Below are 25,997 nucleotides of genomic sequence, written 5' to 3'. Positions count from 1 at the left end.
AATTAGCACATAATTCCTCTGTATTCAGAAATCGTGTATTGGGATGTTGCCGTGCTAGCTTGACGCACCTCGAGAATTTTACATAAAATCGCCGTCAAAGGAGGGATTAATCGTGTCTCGTACATTATTTTTATTACGCCTGAATTCCCCCGCAGAACGAGAAAAAAAAAATACAAGAGTGGGTAAAAAAAATCGGTCTAAGCGAAACAACATCCGTATATATCTGAAAGGTGGAGAGGTAATTAATTAATCCAACCGCGCGGAGATTTTACGTAAAATCCTCGTCAAAGGATTATCGTGTCTGGTATATTTTTTATCACGGTGGAATATTCCGGGGAGCGTTAAAAAAAAAAAAGAATATACAAGGGTGGGCAAAAAATCGGCCCAAGCGAAACAACATCCGGAGATGTCCGAGAAGTGGCACACTTACTCTTGGTGATCTTTTATGGAGCCGATGCTCGCGATCGACGACCTGATGTGCGGTTCCCTGGTATCCTGGAACAAAAAGCGGGGATCAACGACTGGCGGTGGGACTCTTCGCAGACGGGAAAGGGTGAGAACCAGCCAGGACCAGCACACATGGAACCTGGCTCTCATGGTCGCCGAGGCCCTGAGGAAGGACCAGTCCCATGTCGGGAATCTCTTCGCGACCGTCAAGTACCGGGTCCCGGGGGAGACCCGGGATTGCCTTAAGAGGATACAATGTCGAGCTACAAGGGGGCTTTCACGAGTCCTCGTGTCCCTGGCTGGCTCAACTGACGAATAGAAAAATTATCAGTCCGCGCCTCCACCCCTGAATCCCCTAAACTAGTCCCTTTGAGCGCCAAGCCCTTTTGGCGTACGGGCGAATTTCGTCAGGGCGTGCAAGCAATATTCGACCAAACGTCCGACGCACTTATGGGCCCATAGCGCTTATAAGATTAACTCACATTAACGCGTTACAGATATATTATTTATGTAGGAAAGCGCGAGACATTTTTTTTTTTATGGAATTTTATGTTTGTACCTTTAGGGTGTGGAGTGTTAATTGGTAGTGATAGAAGCTTTGATATATATATGTGGATATCAATTTACCGCAAGTTTTATTAGCTATTAGGTCGCTTTGCTTGTATAGATAGTGAGGCGACTCCAAGGATCCCTCTTCCGGTTGCACGTGGTGGGAATTCTCGCCGTCGAAGATGGTTCCTCGTAATCCTCTGCATGTAGACACGGCTGCCCAGGAACCAGGGACGCCTCGGATGCTGCCTTGATAGTGACAGAGTTCCTGGAAAATTAAAAAGAGGTGCGGATCCTCCTTCAGACCCCTCCTTATGACACGGCATCGTCCGAAGATGAATGAAATCGTTACAATTATATGATAACAAATCCGAAATATCTTTTTAACAGGACCGGGCGCTGTCTCTAAATGTGCGTATTATTATTTCGCGTCCTGTAAATCACGACTGGGGTAGATTAATTTTTTCCATCCCCCTACCCCTTTTATGTAATTTAGGTTTCTCGTTATCAGTGCCTCAGGTCGTTGATGCCGCGAGTAGATAACGTCATCGAGGCGTTCACACTACCCGGGACGAATGCGCGGAATTAAACGCGACGGGAGGAGCAGAACTCGCGGCGACGGGATGTTCAATTAATTAATTTAATTGCACAGACACGCGAAAACCGAGTACAACGAGCGCAATGAGCACCGGGCCGTCTGGCGCGGGCATTGTCGAAAACGCGAAACCGGGCTTCGAAAACATTTTTGCAAAATGGTAAAGTGCTAAAATTTAAATTCAAAAAGTAGATTCGGGGTCAAAACGACCAAGTTTTCGTTTAAGGGTTACCAGTATGGCCTCAAGAACGAGCTACAATCTGGAACTGATATTCCTAGTGTTCAATTAGTTAATTCAATCGCGCGAATTCTCGAAAATCGAGCCCGACGAGCACGACGCGGGCATTGTCGAAAACGCGAAATCGACGTATAGAAATATTTTTACAAAATGGTAAAGTGGCAAAATTTAAATTCAAAGAGTAGATTCAGAGTCAAAACGAGGAAATTTTTGATTAAGGGTTACCAGTATGGCCTCAAGAACGAGCTACAATCTGGAACTGATATTCCTCATGTTCAATTAGTTCATTCAATCGCACGAATTCTCGAAAATCGAGCCCGACGAGGTCTGACGCGGGAATAGTCGAAAACGCGAAACCGGGCCGTGGAGTTCGCGAATCCGCGGATCCGCAGTTTCGCCGCCCCTTCCGCGCGATTTTCCCTTTTGGCGGGGCCGCAGGGTTCGTTAGCGCCGGACTTTGCAAAAGCGAGGCAGCCCCTGTGTGCCAACGTTTGCCAACATTCGACGACCGGTGGCAAATACTTCGCTTTGATCTTCCCGAGGGTCCGATATGGCCGGACGCTTTGGCAGAATCGGCCCGCGGATTCCGCTTGCCCGGACCTCGGAATTTCTCGTTAGAGTCCCGGAAGTCGGACTATGCGTTTTTTTTTTTCCGCTATTGCCTTTTTCGGCCCGGCTGAAATATCGATATATCCGCCGAGAGGGTGAGTGCAGGTGCATCGGTCAGCGAAATGCACCCCGGTGGTGTAATTTATTTTTCGCCGGTTATTAAAATATGTTACCGTCTGCCATTTTCAATATCGAATTTTACTTGAAAATCTTACGGTGCTCGTCAAAAGAAAGTGTATATCAACGAAGTCTGAATTCATTCAAACTGATGACGATAAGCCCGCCTTTCTCATTCTTCATGCGATATCAACCGAGGTGTTATTTAATTTTAACTGTTATTAAAAAACGTCAGGGTTTGCCTTTGGTTCCATATGATGAACAATGCGATTAGTAACAAGTGACGTTTCGCCTTAAAATTATGACGTTTCGGGGATTATAAAGAATTTCAAGGTGATTTCTCCACCTGATCTCGGGTATTAAAATCCAGGATTTCCTGAGTGAATACAACCGAGTCGTTTCGTTTTCGGGGGAAATGCTGGAAATCGGAGTTTTCCAGCATTTTGTCAATCGACCCTCTCTCGGGGGAGGAGTGTCGTCGCATCCGTCAGGGCAGCGCTCTCGACCCGCGGGAATAACGCTCGCCTCCCCTCTCCTCGTTTTTCCCGCGGCCGCCGCTCGGTCGGTAAATTAGGACTCGGAAGCGCGGCATCGGCGGTTCGCGTCCGGGGGAGTGGAGAGACGGCGCCGCCTCTTGGGTCATCGGTCTCTCGCCCGGCCGAGTCGGTGACTCACTCGATCGATTCGACCGAGCGTAAACCTGGCACGAGGGACGCGTGAAATGCCGCCGCGACACGCAACCTGAGTTTTTGCTCTCTTTCCTCCACCTTTTTTTTTTTTAATAAACACGCACCCCTTAGTTAGTCGCACCTGTCTCGAGCAGCGGCGACTGGCGGACGCCATTTTCCGAGGCGACCTTGAAGGTTAGGTCGGCGTCTGCAATCCCTCCAGGAATCTCGATCCCCCGACTTACCATTTTTTAACGGCTACTTTTGACAATTAACCCCACAATTACCGAAATCCTTAACTAATCACCACTTTCTATGCATTGAATATCGATATTGATATTTTTTTTCCACGTCTTTGTACGTTGCCTCTTGTGGTTTGCCTTCAAATTGGGAATCGAAGAAAATTCGTGAAAATTGTAATATTATAAAGGTTTCTTAAAAGTGACCTAGGGTACGTTTATCATTAATTCCTGGATAGATTTGGGATTTTATAACGACAGTTTATTCGTGAAATTTTGTCGAAAATTTAATATACTTGTGTACTGTGGTTTTAACGTATGTTAAAAAATACGTTAGAAAATTTCTTCACCTTGTGCGAAGGAAAGTTAAAGAAATGCTATACGATTGCAATGCTCCGTTTTGTTTTTAACGATGTCATCAAAGAAATTACACTTACCACCTTCGACGGCGTATGCACTTTATACGTGCCCCCTTCCTGGTGACGTTGCTGATAACCGACAGGTATTAGATCGGTATTTAATCGGAGATCCAAAAGTCGCTCCACCCCGTCTATCATGAGGCCAACGGTGAGTAAATCGGCATGCTTGAGATCCTGGAATTAAAAAATCACGCAATTAGTAGGTCCTTCCTGAAAATATGGAAGAAATTTAATTTATCCCCTTTTCGGCCAGTTAAACGACTTTAATCCCACTAACACAAGAGCCACTTTGCGGCATTATTTGCAAATCTTCATGAATCTTCGGGTAAAGTGGAGCAATAGGACGATTTCAAGTTGCCCATTTATGAATGACTTATGAGATATTTTCCTGGGGAGAGATCGCTCGGATTTTTCTCAAGGAATATATTCATGGCAGAGGCTTTTGGTATGGGTTAAATTGTAATCGAAGCTACGATTAAATTCCAAATGGGTCGTCATCGAGCGGTTTGCGTCTCGTTCGACGGGTCTTCGGGGAAAACATTGAGGGACCCGACGAGGCGGAATCGACCGATTCCTGGTTAACAGTGGTTCATTGTTGCGATAACAGTCTCCTATCGCCCTCCAGAGGCAGTTATAACGTTTGCGACAGTAAATGCCAGAATTGCCTCGCCGGGCAATTGTGTAAGGAACATTGATCGCGACGAGCAGCCCGCAAACTCGAACCTAGGAATAGTATCGGCGATTATTCGCCGAGGGTTTTGGGATTTCATGGCTAGAAGGACCTTCAAAGTTATTCTATAAAATGAAAACCTGGAATTCTTGCACCTGGCGTAAAATGATTTACATGGGTTGTTTTATTTTTTTTTTAATTTTTTTTTTCGGGTATAATATAATTATGCGCCGAGGGTTTTGGGATTTCATGGCTAGAAGGACCTTCAAAGTTATTCTGTAAAATGAAAACCTAGAATTCTTGCACCTGGCGTAAAATTCGTCATCTTATCTGCGAATATCTGTAGTTTGATAAGCTTGGCCCAAACGTGCAAACCATCCAACAGCTGTGAAAATATCATGCCAGATGCAGGGTAAAGCTGTTTTTTTAGGACAATCTTTGCGATTATGGTTTGAGATTTTACGCAGGATAGGATTCTCAGTCAGGATTTAATTTTACAGATTTTTACCTCGACGTATAATCAAGATGTTTGCAAGAAAAATTGGGAAAAGCGACATTTATTAATTTCTTTTTCATATTGAAGCGATTTGTCGTGGAGGAATTTCGATTGGAAAATACAGAAGCACTTCGAATGAGAATTGTTCGAAACGAGGGTCGAATTGGCTCGGCGCAAGTCAAGAGTTACTTAACCGAACTTGAACTCGAATAATCGATTAGTCGAGCCGGTAATTGCCGTGCGGTAATTTGTAGGGGCCTTCCAAGTGGGTCTCCCTTAATCTGGCTGAAAGTAAAACTTTTTCCAGGTAATTCTTGCTAGTATTAGCCCAAAGTGGATTTTCTCCCTTTGCCGTATCATTTAAACGCAAACCGAGCACTCGCGAGCATGCGACAGGGATACATACGTATATGTATACCTAGGCGCGCAATTAAGCGACTCTTTTTATTTACTTTGCCATCTGCGAAAGTAAGTAACAAAGACGATTAGCATTCTCCCGGAGATTATCCGGAGTTTCCTTTGTTTCCGTGGGAAACTGAGAAAATTTTTCCTACCGAAGAGAATGAACTTCCCGCTACATTTATGGCATTATCCGCCGAGAATAAAAAAGCGAGGTGACACCTGCGCAAGGTGGAATTGTTGCTTGCACTCTTGTTTCCCTACTTCCACTTTTCTAGAGTGCTCAAGGTGTCATGGGAATTTATTATAAACGAGACCGAGGCAATCCTGCCTTTTTTTTTTTTTTCAATAAAAATGTACAGATTACAACTTGTACATTACATTACATATGTAAGGTATTGGGGGGGCGTCCCATGTAATTTTAAATGTATATTCCATGTTATTAACTTTTAACTCTTCCTTTGATAGGGAGTCTGGTAGAAGTTCGCTAGTTTATTTCCGAGGTAAGTGCTCGAAATTGCGCAAACGCCTACAATTGTCAATAGCAAAAGCGAGTGCCCGACTACAGCTGACTCCACTCTTGGAATGACTTTACTTCCCTTTGTGCTCGCGGTATATAAGTTCGACCCGACGTGTATAGGCACAAAGGGAGGGGGCACAAAGGAGGAAATTGGAGGGTGGATGCGAGGATAAAAAGGAGAAAAACCCCGAGTACTTTCCGAGGACCTCGTAGGGTGCGAAGTACTGTTTGGGCTCGAATCGCAATTGAGCAGTCACTTTTATAACACTTCTGGCAGGGCACCGAGCCAACTGGTAAATTAATTGTCCCATGTAAATCAACTTTCGCTCTGTCAAAAAAAAAAAAAATATTGTGTAATAATTCTGTTCATCGCCTCGAATTTTTAATTTTAATACACCTTTGCATATTTAAATTGCCGAGGATAGCGATTTTTAACGGCGTATAATTGGAAGTAATTACCGTCGGCCATTTAATTGCAGGATCGCGAAATTTCTGGTATCACTCTCGCAAAAACCAAGGGACGTTATCAAATTTTTCACTTGTCATTATATGTTACATTAATGCGATCAGAAATTGCAAGGAATACGGATCTTTAATTTCCGACGATTAAGGGAGCATTGTTGAGATTGGACGAATATATTAAAAAATGCAGAAGAATAGAAAAAGGGGAGGTTTTCAGGTGAGACAAAGCTCGGCGATTTTCGAGATATCGATCGATCGAACCAGGCCGGGGCACGCCAGGGCCGACAAAGCACTACTTCCGGACCGGCGATTTAAAGTTCCCCGGCAATTTTCATATTCAGTCGGCGTCTCGACATTTGCATTGAAATTGTTGCACCATAGCGTGAAGCTCCGTTTTGCATATAAAGCCAAAGCAGCCCCGTCCGTCTCTCGCGCCCCGTGCTCGTATAGGCATGTACGGTATATACAAAATATACATACAGTGCATATACAACGGGATTTTCGAGATGATATTAAGGACATACACCGGCGTCAAGTCAAGGCAGGTGAGCATCGTATTTTCCAAAGGACTTACCGCCTCTCGTGTCGACGAAATCTCCCTTTTATTCCTCCCGTGAAACACTCTCGGCCGCACTTTCGCGTAGCTGCTGAAATCCGTGGACGGACCTGTAAAAGGAAATTTATTCTAAAATAACGAAAAGAATATATATATATAATTTATCCCAAGTTTTTCCGAATCTCCCGATCTCATCGAAATATGGGCGAACGCGCGCGCGGGACAGATTTTTGGAAAATGGGATATGAAAATAGGATAAAGGTAAATGAAAACTGCGACAATCGTATCCGAGGGAAATGTCGGACTGTATATATATATTTTCTCTCTCCTTTTTTCTACACCGAGGGTCCGGGAAATTTAAGGAAAATATTAGCTTCCCGAGGACGCGCCTCCGGCGGGAAAGTCGAGGGGCGAGATTGCGTTAAATAATTAAAAAAGTAACGCGCGCGGTTATGCCGGGAAATATTTGACGGTGAATTTTTCACCGCAGGGAGGGGTTTCTCGGGGAATTGAAAGAAAATGTTGGTTTTCGAGTTACGGCCAAGAAAAAGAAACGGGGGAGGCGAAATTGCTCTCCTAGAGCGCGCGGCTTACTTCGGGCGAGACTAACAAGCAATTTTTAACCTTCGATAAGTACGACCATTAAATTTAATTACTTGGCCTCGTGTTTCTCTTATCTCCCTGACACTTTTTTCACAAGAAATAGGGACCCCCTAACGAGCTCAGGAGATTTTTCGTTATCGAAAAGAAGTTTTAGAGGAGCGTCGTCCTTAAGATTATCCAGTTAAAGAATACCATCACGAAAAACAGTAATAAATAAAGGAAATAATTTCAGAAATGGTATTCCACCAGTGCAGGAAACAATTTAGCAAACCGAATTTTGGGGGTAAAAAGGGGGTGGGAGGTTTCTCACCCGCTCGCGGCGTGTAATTGCAATTGTTAATTATTAGGGCCAATTGTAGTTGGGGCAAAAAGGCGGCGTTAAATTGAAAGGATTACGGAAATCCGAGAGGACGAGGCAGATGGAGCGGAAGTCCAATTTCTACGGGGAGGGCGCGGATGAGGGAATATATAATTCCAGTTATTAAAATAGTTCGGGATATTCCCGGAGGTCCCGGGGTGCTTTTCAAACTGGCGGGTGATATGAAAGATAAAGCTAAGGAAAAGGAGATAGAGACAGAGAGAGGAGAAGATCCCATCGACCGAAGTCCCCAGCAGATGCGAGGCGAACCGGCTGCCTCTCTTCCCATTCTTTTAATCCACTTTTATGTTAGCAGCAGAGCTCGCGAGCATTTTCCGCGAATATACTTTAAATACGGTTAAAAGCATTCCTCCGCTCTTTCATTCCGCCCGGAAAGCCCTACCAAAATGAACGCGTCAGCGGAAGAAGTGCGGCCACCGCAGGGAAGGACTCCAGATATGAGAATAAAGAGTCCGAATTTTCCATATTCCTTCACGGAGGAAAAAAGAAATGCATTAAGTGGATGCCAAAGAGGTCTTGCTTATTAAACTTCTCCCCGTACTAGGTGTACTCACTAGTTTCAAACGTTACAAAGTGAATACGGGGACTATAAGGAAGGTCTCGTGAAATATCTATTTTTCCAATTTTCTTTACGTATTTATTTATTTAACCGTCACTTAGGGATTGCAGTATTTTCCGTGCATAATGCGTACGTGCAGGCTGAACGTCCTCGTTACTCCCCGAGAGGGCCGACCTTTGACGACGGCGCTTTTAGCACTATGAAGGTAACATTACACGACCTACTTTTTAGTCGGCCCTCTAGTCAACATCTTGGCTTTAAAGGATGCTTTCACGCGACACTTTGGAATGCATTCCATTTGTTTAATGCAAATGAGCAGGCCGCAACGATACCGGGAGCGACCGACCCAAAGGCCATCGATGTCTGCATATTCCGGCTGCAGGTCTAGAAATGCCGAAATTCTCTCGAAATATCGAAATATCGCCGCGAAAATGGCCCCAATTATTCGGCATTCCTACGCGACCTCCGATAAGTCCAAAAGTAATCCAAATAAATAATTAAAACAAAAGATATATATATATAAAACATTCTTCAAATCGTGGGAGGCACACGTTAAATATTTTATTAATTTGTGTAATGATATTAAGTAACTTTTTATTGTTCACTTTAAGGAAGTGCAGCCTACGAGGCCCTCTTGGCAATCGGTGCATGAAGTTCGGCGAAACCTCCTTAGATGCATGTGCATGTGCAGCGGTGCATAGATTTCACGAGCATTTCATTCGTGGCCTCTCTAACGTATGATTGCTTAGGTGCAATTTGGGTACTTAATGCATTATCCGGACCTCCACCGTTGGGGCGATATATTATTCTGGGCCAATCCTCGTGTGCATACGTGAGGTCGTGTATCGTTGCACCGAAACATACGCTGCGTTGATTTACGGCTCGGCTGCACGTAATGAAGAGTAACCACCGGAGAAATTCCACACCGCGTTTTCACTACGTACACGGGGTATTGTAATCGCGTTATTATTCCTTAGAAATTACCGGCAAGGGTGGACAACTTGACGGCAACTTGCAAATTAGACCTGGCGAGTTTATTGTTTTCGGATGCAACCCAGTGCATAGGTTAAGAGGTCTTATTAAGAACGATTGTTGGATAAATATAAAAAAAAATGCATTCAGTGAAATGATTCTCTCAGGGTACCGTGTATTGCCTAAGTATCAAAAATGTGTATTTCTTCAGGGCAATGGAATGGAAAAAATCAGTCTCGATGCTACTTACTAATCGGATGATATGTTATCTGCTTTACTGTAATATCATACCACAGATTGTATTCAGTGAATGAACGAGACAATCGTTAATTGCGATAACCATGCATCAACGTTACTAATATGTCTTTTATTAGCGATATGCGAAATAGTCATTCTTGATATTGAGTACTTATCATAATAAGCTATTATGTAGGCGAAATCCTGGATACCATACTATGAGTCCTACTTAATCAAAGAGAAAATCGTAAATTGAGGCAAAAAGGTTTTTATCTCTAAGATATTAAATAAGCATATAGATATTTTAGAGATAAAAACGGAATAATCAGCCTTGAAGCAATGCGGTAATTATGGGACGTGGTTACTATACCAAACTATAGACCCTATCCAATGAATGAACGTATAGTACCCGGTGAATGGGCGCATCAAGGGTGGAGGACTGGTTGTCCTCGTACGTTCTGCACTGGTTTTGCCGATCCCTGTCAGCGTGTCGTCAGTTCAATTAATCCTCGTAATTACTCCCACTCGAGGCATTAAGAGATGCACCACTTGTGACTCATGGTACCGGACGTGGCAGTCTGGTATCTCCCTTGGAAGAAGATTCGTACACGATACTATACCACCCATAGAAAAACCTCGACCCATCACCTTTCGAGTGACGAATCCACCGCGAGATGTATTTCTTGAAGAAAAAAAAAAAAAAAAAAGAAGAGGGGAAAATGTTGAAAAATCGAAACTTTCGGATTCATCCAAAATCCCATCGTGGTCTCCAGGGCTGTTTCGGAATCGATTCCCTTTCCTAACTCGAGCTCGGCGTTCCTCCAAGTTTTCCCCCGTTCGGAGCTTTCAATTGTCGAGTTTCTCCAAGTCTACTTGAAAAGAGCTTTCAATTGCCGAGGCCGTTCGGGCGATCGCCCCCCCCTCGGAGGCGAGCCTTTCTTCCCGAAAGGAGCTTTCGAGCATGAACTTCCCTGTTCTTCTTATTTTTGCCTCGCGATCCCCTCAATTTGAATCCCCGACGAGGTTTACGAGGATGATCGCACGAATTGGCTCATTGTACCTTTGACTTTCCATCGATTCCGAAATGATCGCTAACGAGGCTCTGCGCTCCGAAATCGGAGCGCGGATTTAAATTTCCCGCCACTAAGTGCATCAAGAATCATTTCATTGGATTTAATTTACGTCGAGGTATTCCACCCCGATAAAAGTTCCCTTATTAATCTACACCCTCGTTGACTCTTTTGACTATTCTATCGAGTTGAACCGTGTATTGCAATTTATTCTTGAAAATGGAATATGGATGTACGGGGTGATTTAGTTTGTAGCCGACTGCAAGAACGCAGCAGGAGCGCTGCACATGCAGCAAGAGCACTGCAACCGCAGCAAGCGCTGTCAATGCTGGAAAGCCGCGGCGAATGTGATTTATCTCCCACAGAAATGTCATACGAAACGAGACCGGCTAAGGGGTGGAATTTGACGGAAATGGGGATTCGCAAATCCGGGCTCAGGGAGATGTGACGTGGGTGCTCGTAATGGTACCAAGATGGCGCCCACCGTTCGATTAAAGACCGCAATAGAGCAACCGCCACAAAAGTGCACCATCAGTGGGACTCGAGTCGGGTCGTATAAATGTAATTTTGTGTTGCACATATGTCTATCAACTTATTAGAAATTGTTATTCATTATATTGCAGAAATACAGCTGTCTTAAGAAGTAGGGCGTGGCAAACACAGTAGGAGTGCTGAAAATGCTGCAAGGGTATTGGAAATGCAATAAAAGCGCTGTAAACGTAATTCCCTTCCGACAGAAATGCCGATGGAAATGGGAGGGACGAAAGGGTGGAATTTGATGGAAATGGGAAATCGCAAATCCGAACTCATGGGAACGCGATATGAGATGGCCGGAATAAAATCAAGATGGCGCGAACGAGCGCGACGATAGACATGTCACTTTCACAGAAATGCGTGTATTAACGCATTCTAAATGTTATTAAATATTTCTGATGTGGGATTGATTTCTAATCGACGTCTGGCAAGTGCAGCAGTCACGGTGCAACCGCAATAAGAGTGCTGCAAACGTCTCATAGGAACATCACGTGGAAAGGGAGCGGCTAAAGGGTAGAATTTGTCGAAAAGGGCGAATCGTTGAATTACGAAAAGTCAAGGAAATGTTCGCAACGACACGGGGCCGTTTCAAGATGGCGCATATCGTCTCGTCAGGGCCCATTATGGCGATGCAGCCGCACGTGTCCTCGGAGCCCTCGCATCTCTCCGCATGCATGGGAACACACGTAGATCCGGGCCGCGCATATGCCGCGGATCTCGATAAAGCTTCGTCCACGCCGGTTCGGGGCGAATCAACGTCCAATCGGATTAATTGACCGCTAATGCTAATTCCGATTGCACCGCCGGGCGGCGTCGTCGCGTTCCGCAATGTCGGATGCAACGAAACGCGCCGGGTGCGGGAATTAATCGCAGGAATATCGAATCCGGTCGTATCCTCATAGAAATCTAGACGGGTGTCCTTTTACGAGACGCCACCTCTCAAACCCGCCTATTGTTGGCAATTCATCGAGAGCTTTCGGCATAGTCGCAGAAGAAATTCGACACATCTCCTACTTCTTTCATGCTCCCTTTTTCTCCCTCTGGCCGTGACGTCACTTCTCATTTGTACCGAGCAAAACGCTTTTGGTGCGGTGCACACATGTGCCCATAATTATGAAAGTGGTCTAAGTCATATATTTTTTGTTTCAATTCCATTGAATTAATTTCGTTTGTAATAATATGGCGTGAAATAACTGATAAACTCATTTTTTTTTTTCAATTTTGACTTAGACCACTTTCATAATTATGGGTACATATGTGCGTCCAACTTTACAATCCTCTGGGTTTAGAGAATGTATGAGCGGATAAAGAAGGATGGAATTTAACTTATCCTTTTCTCTGTTATCTAGTTTCGATGGGATAGTATTTTTTTTTTTTTAATTTCAACTGATGCTACGGAGGGTTCACTTGGTATATGTGCGTTATGTGGGTACGTTATAAACCGGGAATACATGATCGACTGTATATACGTTTCCTATGTACTTGGGGAAATGTTTATGAGGAGAATTCCAGCACCAGTATGGTAGTTACGAGTGATACTTTTATGAGCTCCAGAGCCAGGCGGTGCTGGAAAACGTACCGCATTTGGTAGAAGAATTCCATAAAATGCAATATACTTCACGACGCAACATAACCTCCACCTCCCTCCTAAAAAGACATAAAAGCACTCTTTCGCCCATTAAATAATTCCTAAATTATTCTTATTCCCTTAACCATTCTCACTATAAACCGACCTAACTGGGAGCAAAGAAAAACATAATCTACCTTTACCATTACACAGTTATTCTCAAAATTTCCTTTATCATTACCCGATGCAAACATAATCTTCGTTATCGTAATAAAGCGATCGAATTCCCGGCCCATGGAAATATGTTTGCCTTAGAAGATAACATGTCGGGAAAGTTGCAATATTCGATAAAACCATTTAATTTCCTTATCAGACATCTGCAATCTGTCGATGGGATGTACCCTTATCATCACGTATCTCTTACGAGACTTCCAGTCGCTAGATATATCACAAATAACTTCCCAACAATGACGTGTAACTTTTCTAATTATTGTCTACCATTGTCTAGTCGATTTTTAATTATGTATTATTATTCGAATACGCTTTTGATGTTCGTAGGACGTGGATATTTTTAATAAAACGGGACTAGGCATCATTTGTTCCAACTTCCGAGCAGAACGGAATTAAGAGCATTTTGCTCGGCACTTTGCTCTAGAACGTATGATAACTCGTTCCAAATAGCGCTTCGTTCCACTAATTTCGTTTCAACTAAAAGCATTGCCGTCGCATTTTCTCTCCGCTTTTCGTTACACGTTTCACTGCTTGATCCCCGGAGGCAGCATTTCCGATTTTCGTATAACGCAGCTGGAACGAAACTGTTTTTTTTTTCCTTTTTTTTTCCTCCCATCCAATTTCGTTCCGACTCTGTGGCGTTGCATTTGCAGTGCCATTACAGCAAATCCTATCATACCGCAAGATAACGTTTGCGTATCGAGTTAAATGACTCAACATTGTCCACGATGGCAAACCGTTTCTTGAAAGGAAAAAGCGGAAAAATGTAAAATAAACGTCATTTGCAGAAAATGCATTAATATTTGGAATGATATACCGTGCAGAGAAGTTGCAGTGCCATCGCGGGAAATCCTATCACATCGCAAGATAACGTTTTTTTGTGTCGAGTTAAAGAAGTCGACATTGTTCATGATTGGGAACAATTTCCTAAGAGAAGAATCAGGGAAAACGGAAAATAAACACCATTTGAAGATGATGCATTAATAATGGATTTATTTTGTATAATAATTGATAAGGACTAACAAGGGAGTCAGATATTTTTTTTTGCAGATTTATTAAATTAACGTCGAGGACTGTAATATCGATCGAGTGCACCGAGAATATGGGCGAGTTAATTTCGCCCAAATTACTTTCGGTCATTATAATTTCATGCACTCAACTGGTGCGCATAAATCGATGCATATTGCGAATCAATAAAGCTTCCAATATGCAAGACTCCCTGTTAGCTGAATAACGCAAAGCCATGTTCGTTGAAATAGCATTAGCATTTAATTCTGAAAGTTTGGAAACATTACTAGTCATTAAATAAAAATACCACCGAGTTTGCGTTTCTCAAGCCTCTCCAGTAAATTATTTATCTGTCGTGGATAATGTCAACTTATCTCGATAAGTAAGAAGCATTATGTTGCGATAGGGTAGCACGTGTCGTGCAAGTACAGCAAGTGCATTACAACTAAAGCCGATAGGAAAATTTATTACGCTTGCGATACCACCGGTCAGGTGGGTAGCATGGAGAGCATACGAGATATCGATTGGTAACGACCTACAATGTTGATAACCCGTTCACGAAATTTGCAATAATAAAGCTCGGCACAGAACCCCCAGAAAATGTTGGCATATCGAAAAATCAACGCATTAAAAAAGTAGAAAATCCCGCAGAATAAGTATTCCGCACCGTTCAACATAAAATTTTTCAATAAATTTTCGTGCTATATAATTTCCTCCTTTTTTTTTTAACACTGGCTATGTTAATAACCTTCTCAGAGAATCTGCAATAATAGCACCTAAGAAAAGTAACTTGAAGAGGATGTCGGCATTTTGAAATAGCGATGCAAAAAAGTAAAACCAGAAGAATTTCCCGTGTAGTAATCATTTTTCGCGTTTCCCTACATTTTCACGTCGCGTCGTTTATGTTGCATTAAAACGGTTGAAAGAATATTTTTATACTCGGCAAACCGCAGGAGGAGAAATTAAAAGCGATTACTTTTACGACGGCTCGAAATTTCTAGCGCGTGTAAAAAGTGCACCAGGAAAGGTGCATCATTAAAAAACCTCGTTTTTCCTATTTCTTTTTTTTTTTTTTTATAACAGCAACGTAGATGCAATTAGGGTCGGTGCACAATGCTCCGCGGATTTCTAGCAATTTTTATGACCCATTTCTCTCCGCGACTCGGCGACCTTTAATCACCGTGACAAAATGCATCAGATAACAGGAAAGAAGTGCACTTTTTATTATTTGCAAAATCGTCAACGCGAAAGTCCCCTTTATTTAGGAAGTCACCAACGGGATTTTTCTTGATTTGCAACGGTAGCAAAAATTAATCGCACTTCGTGACCGATCAGCTGTGAAGTTGAGTCAATTCGGTAACATGGGACGAGATTTGAGAGAGAGAAAAAAAAAAGAAAAAAAAGAGAGAAGAAAAGGAAGTCGAGACTCCTATCTCTCAGGGTATGCGAGTCTTCGTTCCAGAGCCGTTCGTCCATCGGATTAAACTCGAGTTCAAGTTCGTCAAGGGGTTGGGGGTTAATTGCCGTAATAAACGAGTCAAGTGATGGTTGTTTCGCGTCTCGAGTCTGCGATCGCGAGTTTACGAGCTTAGCACCCTTTCTTCAACTTTTCTCCTCCATTTCATACCATTCTCCGAATATCCTTTGTCTACCCTCGAAACAACGGAAAACGGGAGCAATCACGGGCATTAATTTAAACATTTGCCAAGCAAATAGAAATTCCTCCATAAATATAAATCTACCGTCAGCACAGTTGGCCGATTTTTTATTTAATTTCTAATCCCTCGAGTAACAATTACCAAGCGCAACATGTCGGGGAATTCTAAATGCAATGGGCGATAATTTCATCCTCAGAGTATATTCAGTCCGATTTGTACATAGACGGACCGCAGGATCTCGATTATTAATTATTTCGCGATAATTATTCGACCGCGACCAGGAATTAAACGATTTAATGGAGGCACATATTTATCGAGGGTGTTCTCCCACAAGTAGATATTTGTTGCACCAGGTTTAATTTAATGACGGGCCGGAAATCAATTTGAAAAGTCAGGAGCAGGGATTCCATGGTATCTAAGTGGATTGATAGAAATTTATAAAAGAAATGTCCTCGGCTCGGTGAATGAAACCCCGTAATTAATTCTTGTCATCGATCTCGTCCGTTTTCATTAATCGCTTTCGAGGGCCTTTGTCAAGGAAATGACAATGCTGTCGCGTTTGACCTATGCCTTTATCTATTTTCCTCCTTAACAAAAGACTCTTTCCCTATTATACCGTATGCCACATTGTGTGTTGGCTTCCAGCATCCACGCCATTCTTTTCAAAGATCTCCTTTGCAGAGCATTGTAACGGAGTGCATTCTATCTATCTGCTTTCCCCTTCCGGCTCTGCTTGTAGAAGCCACTTTAGAAACGACTCTAGAGGGACAAGTATCCTTTCTTTTACTTTTTGTCATCCGGATTTATTGGCGGTGGAGAGGGCGAGCGATCAAATATTTATTTCTTCCAGGAGTCTCCGGAGTATCTTGCAACAAAGAAGCATTGCTTTACTCCCAGGAAGAGCATCCTTACTTCCTGGAGATAAGTTAACGAGAAGCGACAGCTCAGTTATCGGATTACCAGAATGTAATCCATTTTCCTATTTATGAACACGTTTCGTAATCAACGGAGTGTAATAAAACGATGTTACCACAAAGTGAGACATTTTTTCATTCACTTATCACATTTGACAATGAAAGCATGTCTAGAAGACTTAACCGATGAAATTCTGAAATAAAACACGTTTACCCACATTTCTATAATCCTCTCTTTTATCCAGTGAATCCTGAGCTACATTGTTGTCCCGTGCCGATGACATCCTCCCTCTCCGTGGGTGCATTATGACAAAGTGCATACTTAAAACGATATCAAATAACCTTTGTGTTTAATTTCATTTTCATCTGGTTTGCAACTTCCATCGCGTCATCTCCTTCATCCACATATCTATCACCCTCTCTTTTATCCAGTGAATCCTGAGCTACATTGTTGTCCCGTGCCGATGACATCCTCCCTCTCCGTGGGTGCATTATGACAAAGTGCATTCTATCTATCCGCTTTCCTCCGACTCTCAGGGGGTGCTTTACAAACGGCTCGGGGGAGGAAATGCCATTTCTTTCACTTTTTTCTCTTTTTTTTTCTGATCCACCTTTATTGGCGGTCTAGGAAGCGGTCGATCAAATATTTATTTCCTCCTGGACGAGCTCGCCGGAGAAGATCCGGAGGAGAACCTTACCATCGGAGGAACGAGAACAGAAGTGTTTGTTCGGGAAAGAACTACTCCTCGGAGGTACATACCCGAGGTACCATCGATTGGTACCGAGTCGAGTACTGGAATACGAATACCCCACCGATCGGTATTATTGTGCATGCATAAGGAAGTGCACTGCTCCGTTATGCAAACGATCCCTGAATTCGCCCCGACCTTCCTCAAGACGATACGGAAACGTCATCAATACGACAAATGTTTGGATAAAAAGTAATGAGCAAAAAGTAAGAAAAAAAAATCCATAATTCAATTATGAAATGTGGATTCTTTCAGAATCACTTGAAAGTATAAATTAATATTTCTTTATTACTTCTTATTTAATTCGCTCTTTACGCATAAAAATGTTATCATGTACACTTGAAGCTCTACATACGTTTCGCTCGCAATGATACGGTTACAGAGGAACGTTTCAAGGGGGATGTCTTTTTCCTTAAAAAAAAGTGCTCGAAAGGGAATACTTTTTTCTTCGTTAAATCGGGTTTTTGTCCATTAAATGTCGAGTAAAAATTTCTTTCTAGCGATAAGAGGAGACGCGAGCCCGAGTTTTCAAGCGTCCCCCTTTCGAGGGAGAGTCCGACTATATTATTCGTAAAGTTAGTATGACATCGTAGCGCCGGTCAAATGCTAAAGATACTCACACGCGAGACTACGTGCATGTTTTTTGATTCCGGAAATAACGTCCCGAGCGACGCTCGCATTTGCTCCTCTCGACATTATCCCACTTTTGCTCTTTACTCGGAGATCCGGCTGCTTTTCATCGGGCCCTCTCGGTCCTCTCTCTCGCTCCCCCTAGTTCCCCTATCGCGCCCTCTCCCTCGCACTCGTTAGTTGCCTCGATTGACGAACTCGAGACGAGAAGTACCTTCGTCAATGAGACGGGTAAAACGGGGAAACGACGAGAATTTACCTCTCCACGAATTTACGTCCCTTCCGATCATATCAACGATCTAATTTTATTCCTATCTATTTCCCAGTTTATCAGGAGAAGTTAAGATATTCTATAAATTACGGGAGATTTTATACAGTCCTCTCGGTAGTTCAAGAATTGCGGATGAAGTCCCAAGTGAAATTAGGGAAACGCTCGGAAATTATTGCGCATGTATTCCAGTTCTTCGGAATAATTCCCGTCTTTCGAGGGAAGTACGGAAAGTACACATTTTACCATACTATAAATATTCCACGAGTTCCTCTTTCCCGACGATAAAAGAGAAACAGAAAGGTGATATCAAACTTGTAGATTCTCCTTGACTCGGGAATAAAATCCTGCCAAACTTTAGTACATATATTTTTATGTCATTTTTATTCATTACTCCATATCCGGAGTGACACGTACGGCTTTTCGTTTTATTACCTTCCAATCCGGAAATGACTTTCCAGGCGAGTGGCTTCTCCTTTCCACATTATCCGCGTTTACTTCCCTTCCCCGGAAATCCGAGCCGAGTTTCCATCGTTGCGTTTCTCTCTTTCGCATTGGCTTCCCCATTAGTTCTCCCTCTCCCTCCGATCAGCTGTCTTGTTTGACAAACTCAACGAGAAAAGCACTCCGTCAATGGGCCGAAAGAAACGGCCGAAACGATAAGGGGATATCTCCCTCGGTCTTTTCTTTTCCCCTCTGGTTCGACAAACTCTACGAGGAATCCTCCATCAATGAAACGAGCCACCGTTCTCCCCCAAAAAAGGAACAGTAAATTCCTCCACCCGTTTCCAGATTCCCGGATAAAATCCCAATGGTGACTGGGAACACGGTTTACAGATATCGCGATTTGAAAAGAGAGAAGAATCGATAAAGCGACTCCTATCAAATTAATTAAATCACTTCGATTGTTACATTTTTCATTCATTTTTCCATTCAGCGCGATCAATGCACGAGTGCGTAATGATACAGTTTAAACAAAGGGAACTTTGTGGCCAGGTGTGAAATTTTCATTCGGGAAAGGTGGAGGTAAGGACGATAACGGAGAGAAGTTCTTTAAGTGGCGGCGAATTCGCGGTTAGATAAGTTCCTCGGAGGAGGGTCGATGTTAATAGACAAGTCCTGGGGGTGAAGTGGCCCCGAAGTGTCGGGGGAAGTTTCTTCCTAATTCGCCGACCCTCTTCTGGCAGGACGTTACGAGGAGGTCTCTCTTGTCCGCAGGAAAAGCGTAGGAGGTCGGATCGCCGGAATATCTGGAGCAGTTATCTCCGGGAGCCGCAGACTCCGGATAAGCTATCTCGGTCCTAGCCGAGTCTTTCTGGACCAGAAGTGGAAAAGATCTTCCGAGCATTTCGCGTCAGATATTTAAGCACTCCGAAGCTACCAAGAAATCCGTAAATGAGATCCTTTACCTCTTTCTTAAAATCCCGTAAGGCCTAAGGAAGGAAAATCATTCCCTGAGAATTGAAATTCTTTGAAAAACGCACAAGTCCCAATTAAAGTATATCAATTGTTTTGACTTGTTAAGAAGTCGGCTTAAACACAGAAAAATCATTTAGGAATTATACATAAGACAAAGACTTTTTACGCCTTATCAGGAGCACTGTTTGCCCTCGGCGGTATGTACATAAATCAATCGTGATTTTTCTGAATGAATGAAAAATCGAACGAGACTCGGATCATATCGACAAGGTTCATTGACAGTGAGAATTTACAAAGGAGATGGTCTTATTCACGACCTTGATTTCAAGGTACTGTTATCGTGGTTTGATAAGGCGGAAGTACAACTGGCGGTCTTGCCAGGGATGATAAATGCAACAACTTTTATTTTCTTCCTGAATAAAACATTATCTCATCAGTAACCACATCCACCGTATTTACTAGGAAGTCTACAATTTCAAACAGTGCTCCGAAATATTAATAACACTCTTAACCGTCTCGGACACTTATTAACATTAATTAATAAAATAATTCCTTTCAAGAAATTCAAGAGTCCAGTATCCACTTCACCACACGTTACTTAAATTTCTTCGTCAACGGTGCGATTCAGAGAAAAACGTTTTCTACAAAAGTTGTCTAGGCTGAAGCGGCGAATAACATTTGTTTAAATCATTTTTTCATATTTTGCGGTATTAACGCAACAGACTCGTATTTGTTAATAGTACCATTTCGCTCGACGCAGCGGTGCGGAGCTCGTTGGACGGGTAATCGATACGAGCAACTAAAAATACGTAAAATATTAACAACATAATTACCGTGTCCCATTTTCTCGCAATAAACACGTAATGAGTTGGACGAATTCAAGAGATTCTCGGATTCTAGCCGAGATCGGGATGAAATTTTCATCGTGCCCCGAGCCATCTCTTGGCTAGCTCGAATTTAAAAAGCCGATTCGAAGCGCGACATCCTTCCGGAGATTTAATATTAATATCCCATTCCGAGGGGCTCGGAGCCCCGAGTTGTAATCTCGAGATGATACACTTACAAAGGGAAGGATCCGTGCACTAATTTAATACGAGGCCGCGCCCTAAGAGGACCGATTTTAATCTCTCCGTTCCAGAAATCTCGTTTCGAGTAACTCATACCTCATCCAATTTTCATCAGCCTTAAATTTACCGTCTCCAATCTTACCCATCGTCATAGAATAGTATGCGCATGCATAAAATTCGACAAAGACTGGCATTACTGTTCTATAAAGTGCCTCCAACACTCCAATCGCCCAGGATATTATTTTTAAAGGCCCAAATTAAAAATTTCATACAATTTTCATTTCCATCATTATCACAGAAATGGTTCTCGAGTATTCCTGCAATTCTTTCCCAAATGGGAAACTTCTCTGGTAATAATTTTATTTAGTAAGGTACTCTAAATATTAAATAGGGTAAATTTTTTAAATCAAAGTTAAGGACTCTGGTCAATTAATTTTTATGGTCGAGAGGGACGACGTTAGGTGTTATAACAAGGGGCAGATGAGTTACCGGGAAAAGGAAAGCAAAATCCGAGTCTGATAACGAAGAGGATTAGGAGGTCGAGGAAGGATAACGAGCTGCAAGGAGCATCCTCCTTCCGAAATGGTGTTTCTGCAGTATTGCAGCACTGCAGATATTAATTAAGGAACAAGGAAACGCCAACGCATGCGAAATTTATTTGTCAGATTTTAAAGAGCTCTAATTATAAATTTCTCCTCCTTAATGAATTTCACATTTAATGAAAAAAAAAATAAGAGCTCCAACATATTACAGCACGTATTTCATTCCTATCCTTTACGTTCCACGAGGGAGGGAGAGCGGTAGATACAGAATTGTGGGGGAGCGAGAAAGAGGCACATATATGGACGCAGCCGAAGGATCAAAGAAAGATGGCGGATTGACACGTGCGCGCGCACGCATCGGTCACCCTCGCCTCGTCCCTCTTTCTCCGGTTTCTCCCTCGGCTTACACACTCCGTTTTCCCTGCCCACTTCCCTCATTAAATTCTCTTTCTCCATCCTTCCACCAAGGGGAAGCCATTTTCTGCAACACGCATCACTTTCCTCAACGTCGATACGTATATGACCGGTTGAAAAGCAGCGGGATATCGCGTCGAGATCTTCCATATATTTAAACTAAAAGAGCTTCGTGAACTTTTCCAATAAAGTCTTCCGTACGTTAGATGTAGAAGAGAGGGTGGTTCGGTCGAAGAAAGAGGGAAAGTGTCGTGCTCTCTCAGGAGGAAGAGAGAGGCAGATGTATACGGGGTTCAAGGAGGGCAAGAGAGAGGGAGGGCAGACTGGCAGAAAAATTCCCCTCATCCCTTAGTGCCTTCACTTTCTTCTTTTTCCCTCTACCTCCCTTTTTATTAAATTCCCACTCTAAAGTAACCCGTCTATGACAAACATAAGCAAGAGAATATATTCCAACCACAAGGACTGGATATGTTTCCCTAAGCTAGAAACTCAGCATCCCGAGTCCCTCTCTCTCTCCCTTGAGAAAAAAAGATAGAGGGAGGGTGCCTCTCTCCGTTCGGACCCCCTTAGCCGAAGAGAAAGAGAGAAAGACCCGTACAAAGCCGGGGACCCCAAGAAGAGGGAGGATCGCCCCTCACGCACTCCGCCCTCTCTCTCCGACTCCCGCGCGCCGGCATCGCTCTCTCTCTCTCCCTCTCCCTCGGCCGCGGCTCGGTCCGCCGCTTCATCCAATTTGGGCTCTCCGATCTCGAGCTCGCGCGCGAGCTATCGATTCCCAAGGCAAGAGGGAATACGGGTGTTAACGTTAGGTTTACGTTAGGTGGGGTTAGGTTGGGTTAGGCCGGGCTCCCAGGAGCCGAAGACGCGGCCGCCACAAATGCATCCGCCTCTCTCGGCCTCTTGCAACTGGGGCAAGTGCACCCGCCGATATCTTGCCAACCCTGGGAAAGTGCGATTCCGAGGCGAATGCCGTTTAAAGCATAAACGGGAGGCCTCGGCTATCAGGACGCCTCGAAAAGGGGAATAAATCCTGGACTCGTATCATATTTACCTCTTCCATCAATATTTATAATGCCGCGTTATTTCTTTATCAACTGTTAAGGTAGGAAGAACCATCACGACGATACTCCATGATAAGAAATGTCAGATATGAAAGGGTTGTTCCACGCTTGGAAAGAAAATCCCATCGAATCGAAGAAATATCGTATAAAAATCTCATGACCTCTTTAGTCACGTGTTAGAGTTTCGGGTTATCAGGCGCACTCAATTTGGAGAAATGTCTTATCACTCTTTTGATATATACGGAAGGACCCTTTCGTGAGATCTTAACGTGAAAGTGGCGTCGAAGAAGCGTATGAAGGTTCCAAACTTTATCATTGGTGCGATTGCTCCTGCAGGAAGAGGGGAGCTTTTTCGGCAATGCCGTCCATTGTTAAAAGTGCAAGTCTTCCGTGGAATAAATTCCTAAGTATTTTCTTTTTCTATCGTCAAATCGTCCTGTCATATCGCGTAAGCTTCTCGATTGATTAAGCCGAGCCCGTCGATATTTCAGCTCTAGGAGCGATAACCTGTTACGTAAATGCACCGCGACGCGAAAGACCGACCGCGACTAGGTGCACCGGAGAATTGCAGCGGTGATGCACGGCGAAGTGCAGTCGCCATGATACGGTACGCCCGAAGAATCGGGACTGAAACGGGGACCATAATTTCTCTAGGTAACGTCGGGGTGAATCCGGGCAGCTCGTGGGCACGTTGCCTCGGCGGTGTTCGATAAAAATCGAGGATCGCCCTCGGTACCCACACGGAGATCCGATCCGAGAGCATATGGATGCTATCGACGTTCCAAATTAGGAACGCCACGCAGTACGGCTACTTCGACATAAATCGACGCCGAAACGGGAATGGCGGCTATCTATACCAACGCGTTACTCCACGGCTAGCGGATGAGCGAGATATATCGCCGCTCAAGTAGGTACATATGTAGTGGCTCGATCGATCATCGATCGATTCATTGTTCTGGTCGGGAGTTTAGCTGATTTCGAGGATATGAGGTACGCAGATATGAGAGGGTGAAATAATAGATCTGTGAGGCTCGATTTGTTAAATTCGATCCATCCAGGCCCGATCGATCGTTGTTCTGATCGGGAGTTTAGCTGATTTCGAGGATATGAGGTACGCGGATATGAGAGGGTGAAATAATAGATCTGTGAGGCTCGATTTGTTAAATTCGATCCATCCAGGCCCGATCGATCATCGATCGATTCATTGTTCTGGCTGACTGACCGGGAGTTTCGCTGATTTCGAGGATATGAGAGGGTGAAATAATAGATCTGTGAGGCTTGATTTGTCAAATTCGATCCATCCTGGCCCGATCGATCCACGATCGATCGAGCGTACCAAAGGATGAAATAATAGGATCTAATGTCGATATCTCGAATTGGCGAGGAAGGATGTACAAGTCTTGAAATGTTTAATCCGACCTATCAAGGGGGATATTTTCGGATTTTAAGGGAAAAAGAGGTTATGTACCAGGGAATTGAAAACGTATTTTTGGATTCGTGTTACTTCTATCAGAGCGATGAGGGTTAAAAATGAATGAAAAACTTCGACAGGGGTTTTGAGGTACATCCGAGCTCGGCAGTACTTCTGAAAAATACATAACCCTGGCCGTAAGACATTTCCGAAAAGTACCTCCGAAGACGTATGAAAATTTCAAGGGGCAAAATTCATAACTGAAAAGTGAAACATTCAGCCGCGAGTCAAGTCTGGAGCGTATCGGCAGGTGACATTTTAAATAATAAATAGACCGCACCTGCACCTGCACGGGAAATGTCCAGGGTACATGACAAATTCTCGGCAACACGAGCCTTTGATGTTCCGGATTATAAATTTATCTCAACACCGTCGACACGGAAAACTTTCCCACGGTACATAATGTATTCTCCCGTGCAAGAGACTCTCACATTCCAAATGACGAATTTATCGCAACTACCTCGACACAGGAAACGCTAACTGTACATATGCCGTGTTTTCCAGACCAGGAGGTCCGCAACATTCCAAATGACGAATTTATCGCAACTGCGTTGAAACAGGAAGTGTCGACTGTACAGGATGCATTTTCCAGAGAGGTACAAGGGACTTTGACGCTCGAAATTATGAATTTATTGCGAGCACGTCGAGGCGAAAGATTTCAAAGGTATTGCATTCTCGATGCACTTTTCCGGGTAACTCGTGATGTATCTTTAATATTTTTTCATGCGCTTGTATTTACATATAGTAATGTAATTTATTTATCAATTTTTATGCATCATTCCCGTTTTAAGGATTTCCTTATCATAATTTATTTATCAATTTTTATGCATCATACCCGTTTTAAGAATTTTCTTCCCGGGGTGTGAACTCCGCGGAACAATATTCAAAGACTCCACACCTCGAGTGCACTGCAGGGAAGTGCATGTGCGCACTTGCGTGTTTATGTACTTGTATATGTACGTATGTACGGGGAAGTAAACCGCGGCGGAGACGCTGCGGTTTCCGTAGTAGTAGGTTATGTGGGTGGCGATGCTCTAGTCGATAAGTCTACGAGATAACAGGAGGCTGACACGAGAAACCACAGCGACGTGCATGCACATCTGTTAAATAATTACCCTACTTATTAATGGAACATTTGCCGAGGACATCAATATTTAATGTACTCTCCGAATTTGCGGAGTTTTTCCACGAAAAAGTACATCGATAGACATACAATGATCTACGGAATATTTAACATATTTATTTATGGAGTTAAAAAGCCCCCGTTATTACTCCAATATTTTACCAGGGGGCATCGACGTTTAACGTACTCTTCAAGTTTGCAGTCATGAATATGATTTTCAACTCATCGTTGTAATAATGGGAAATGATGAGAATTACCTAACCGGAGCAATACATAAAACCTTGCAATTAAAAAGAAATGGTAAGAAAAAAAGTGACGAGTATACCCGAGGTTCCGAAAAATTGCGGCAAATCTTCGTAGCCGCTTAATTAAGATTACCACCAATTGAGAAATAGCAGAGAGCGAGATTACAGAGAATTGGGTGAAATCTGGAGAGTCTAGGAAGCACCTGGGGGCGCGAAAAAAAAATCCCTAGTAATTAAGGCGAGTGACTTTTAACGAGGGGGGATTTGGCAAGGCTCCTCGAAAACTACTTGT

The 25,997-nt window shown here is 43.4% G+C and overlaps 1 protein-coding gene across 1 annotated transcript in view; it reads right to left on the bottom strand.

The window, feature by feature from the left end:
- Window positions 1-430: 430 nt before the first annotated feature.
- The window catches only part of LOC111674366 (disintegrin and metalloproteinase domain-containing protein 33-like), a gene marked incomplete at its 3' end in the record, with an annotated part of 54,103 nt that continues 28,536 nt past the window's right edge, over window positions 431-25,997 (bottom strand). Inside the window, exons 2-5 of the mRNA XM_023434511.1 lie at window positions 7,003-7,094; window positions 3,900-4,055; window positions 1,075-1,264; window positions 431-495 (exon numbers count right to left, since the gene is read on the bottom strand). Of these exons, the coding sequence (XP_023290279.1) occupies window positions 431-495; window positions 1,075-1,264; window positions 3,900-4,055; window positions 7,003-7,094 (503 nt within the window). The remainder of the gene's footprint in view (window positions 496-1,074; window positions 1,265-3,899; window positions 4,056-7,002; window positions 7,095-25,997) is intronic.

Source organism: Orussus abietinus, unplaced genomic scaffold, assembly GCF_000612105.2.
Source record: "Orussus abietinus isolate OABI.00-Male unplaced genomic scaffold, Oabi_2.0 scaffold18, whole genome shotgun sequence".
NCBI classification, from domain to species: Eukaryota; Metazoa; Arthropoda; class Insecta; order Hymenoptera; family Orussidae; genus Orussus; species Orussus abietinus.
The sequence above is the reverse complement of the archived record's forward strand: the minus strand, read 5'-3'. Positions and strand labels throughout refer to the sequence as shown.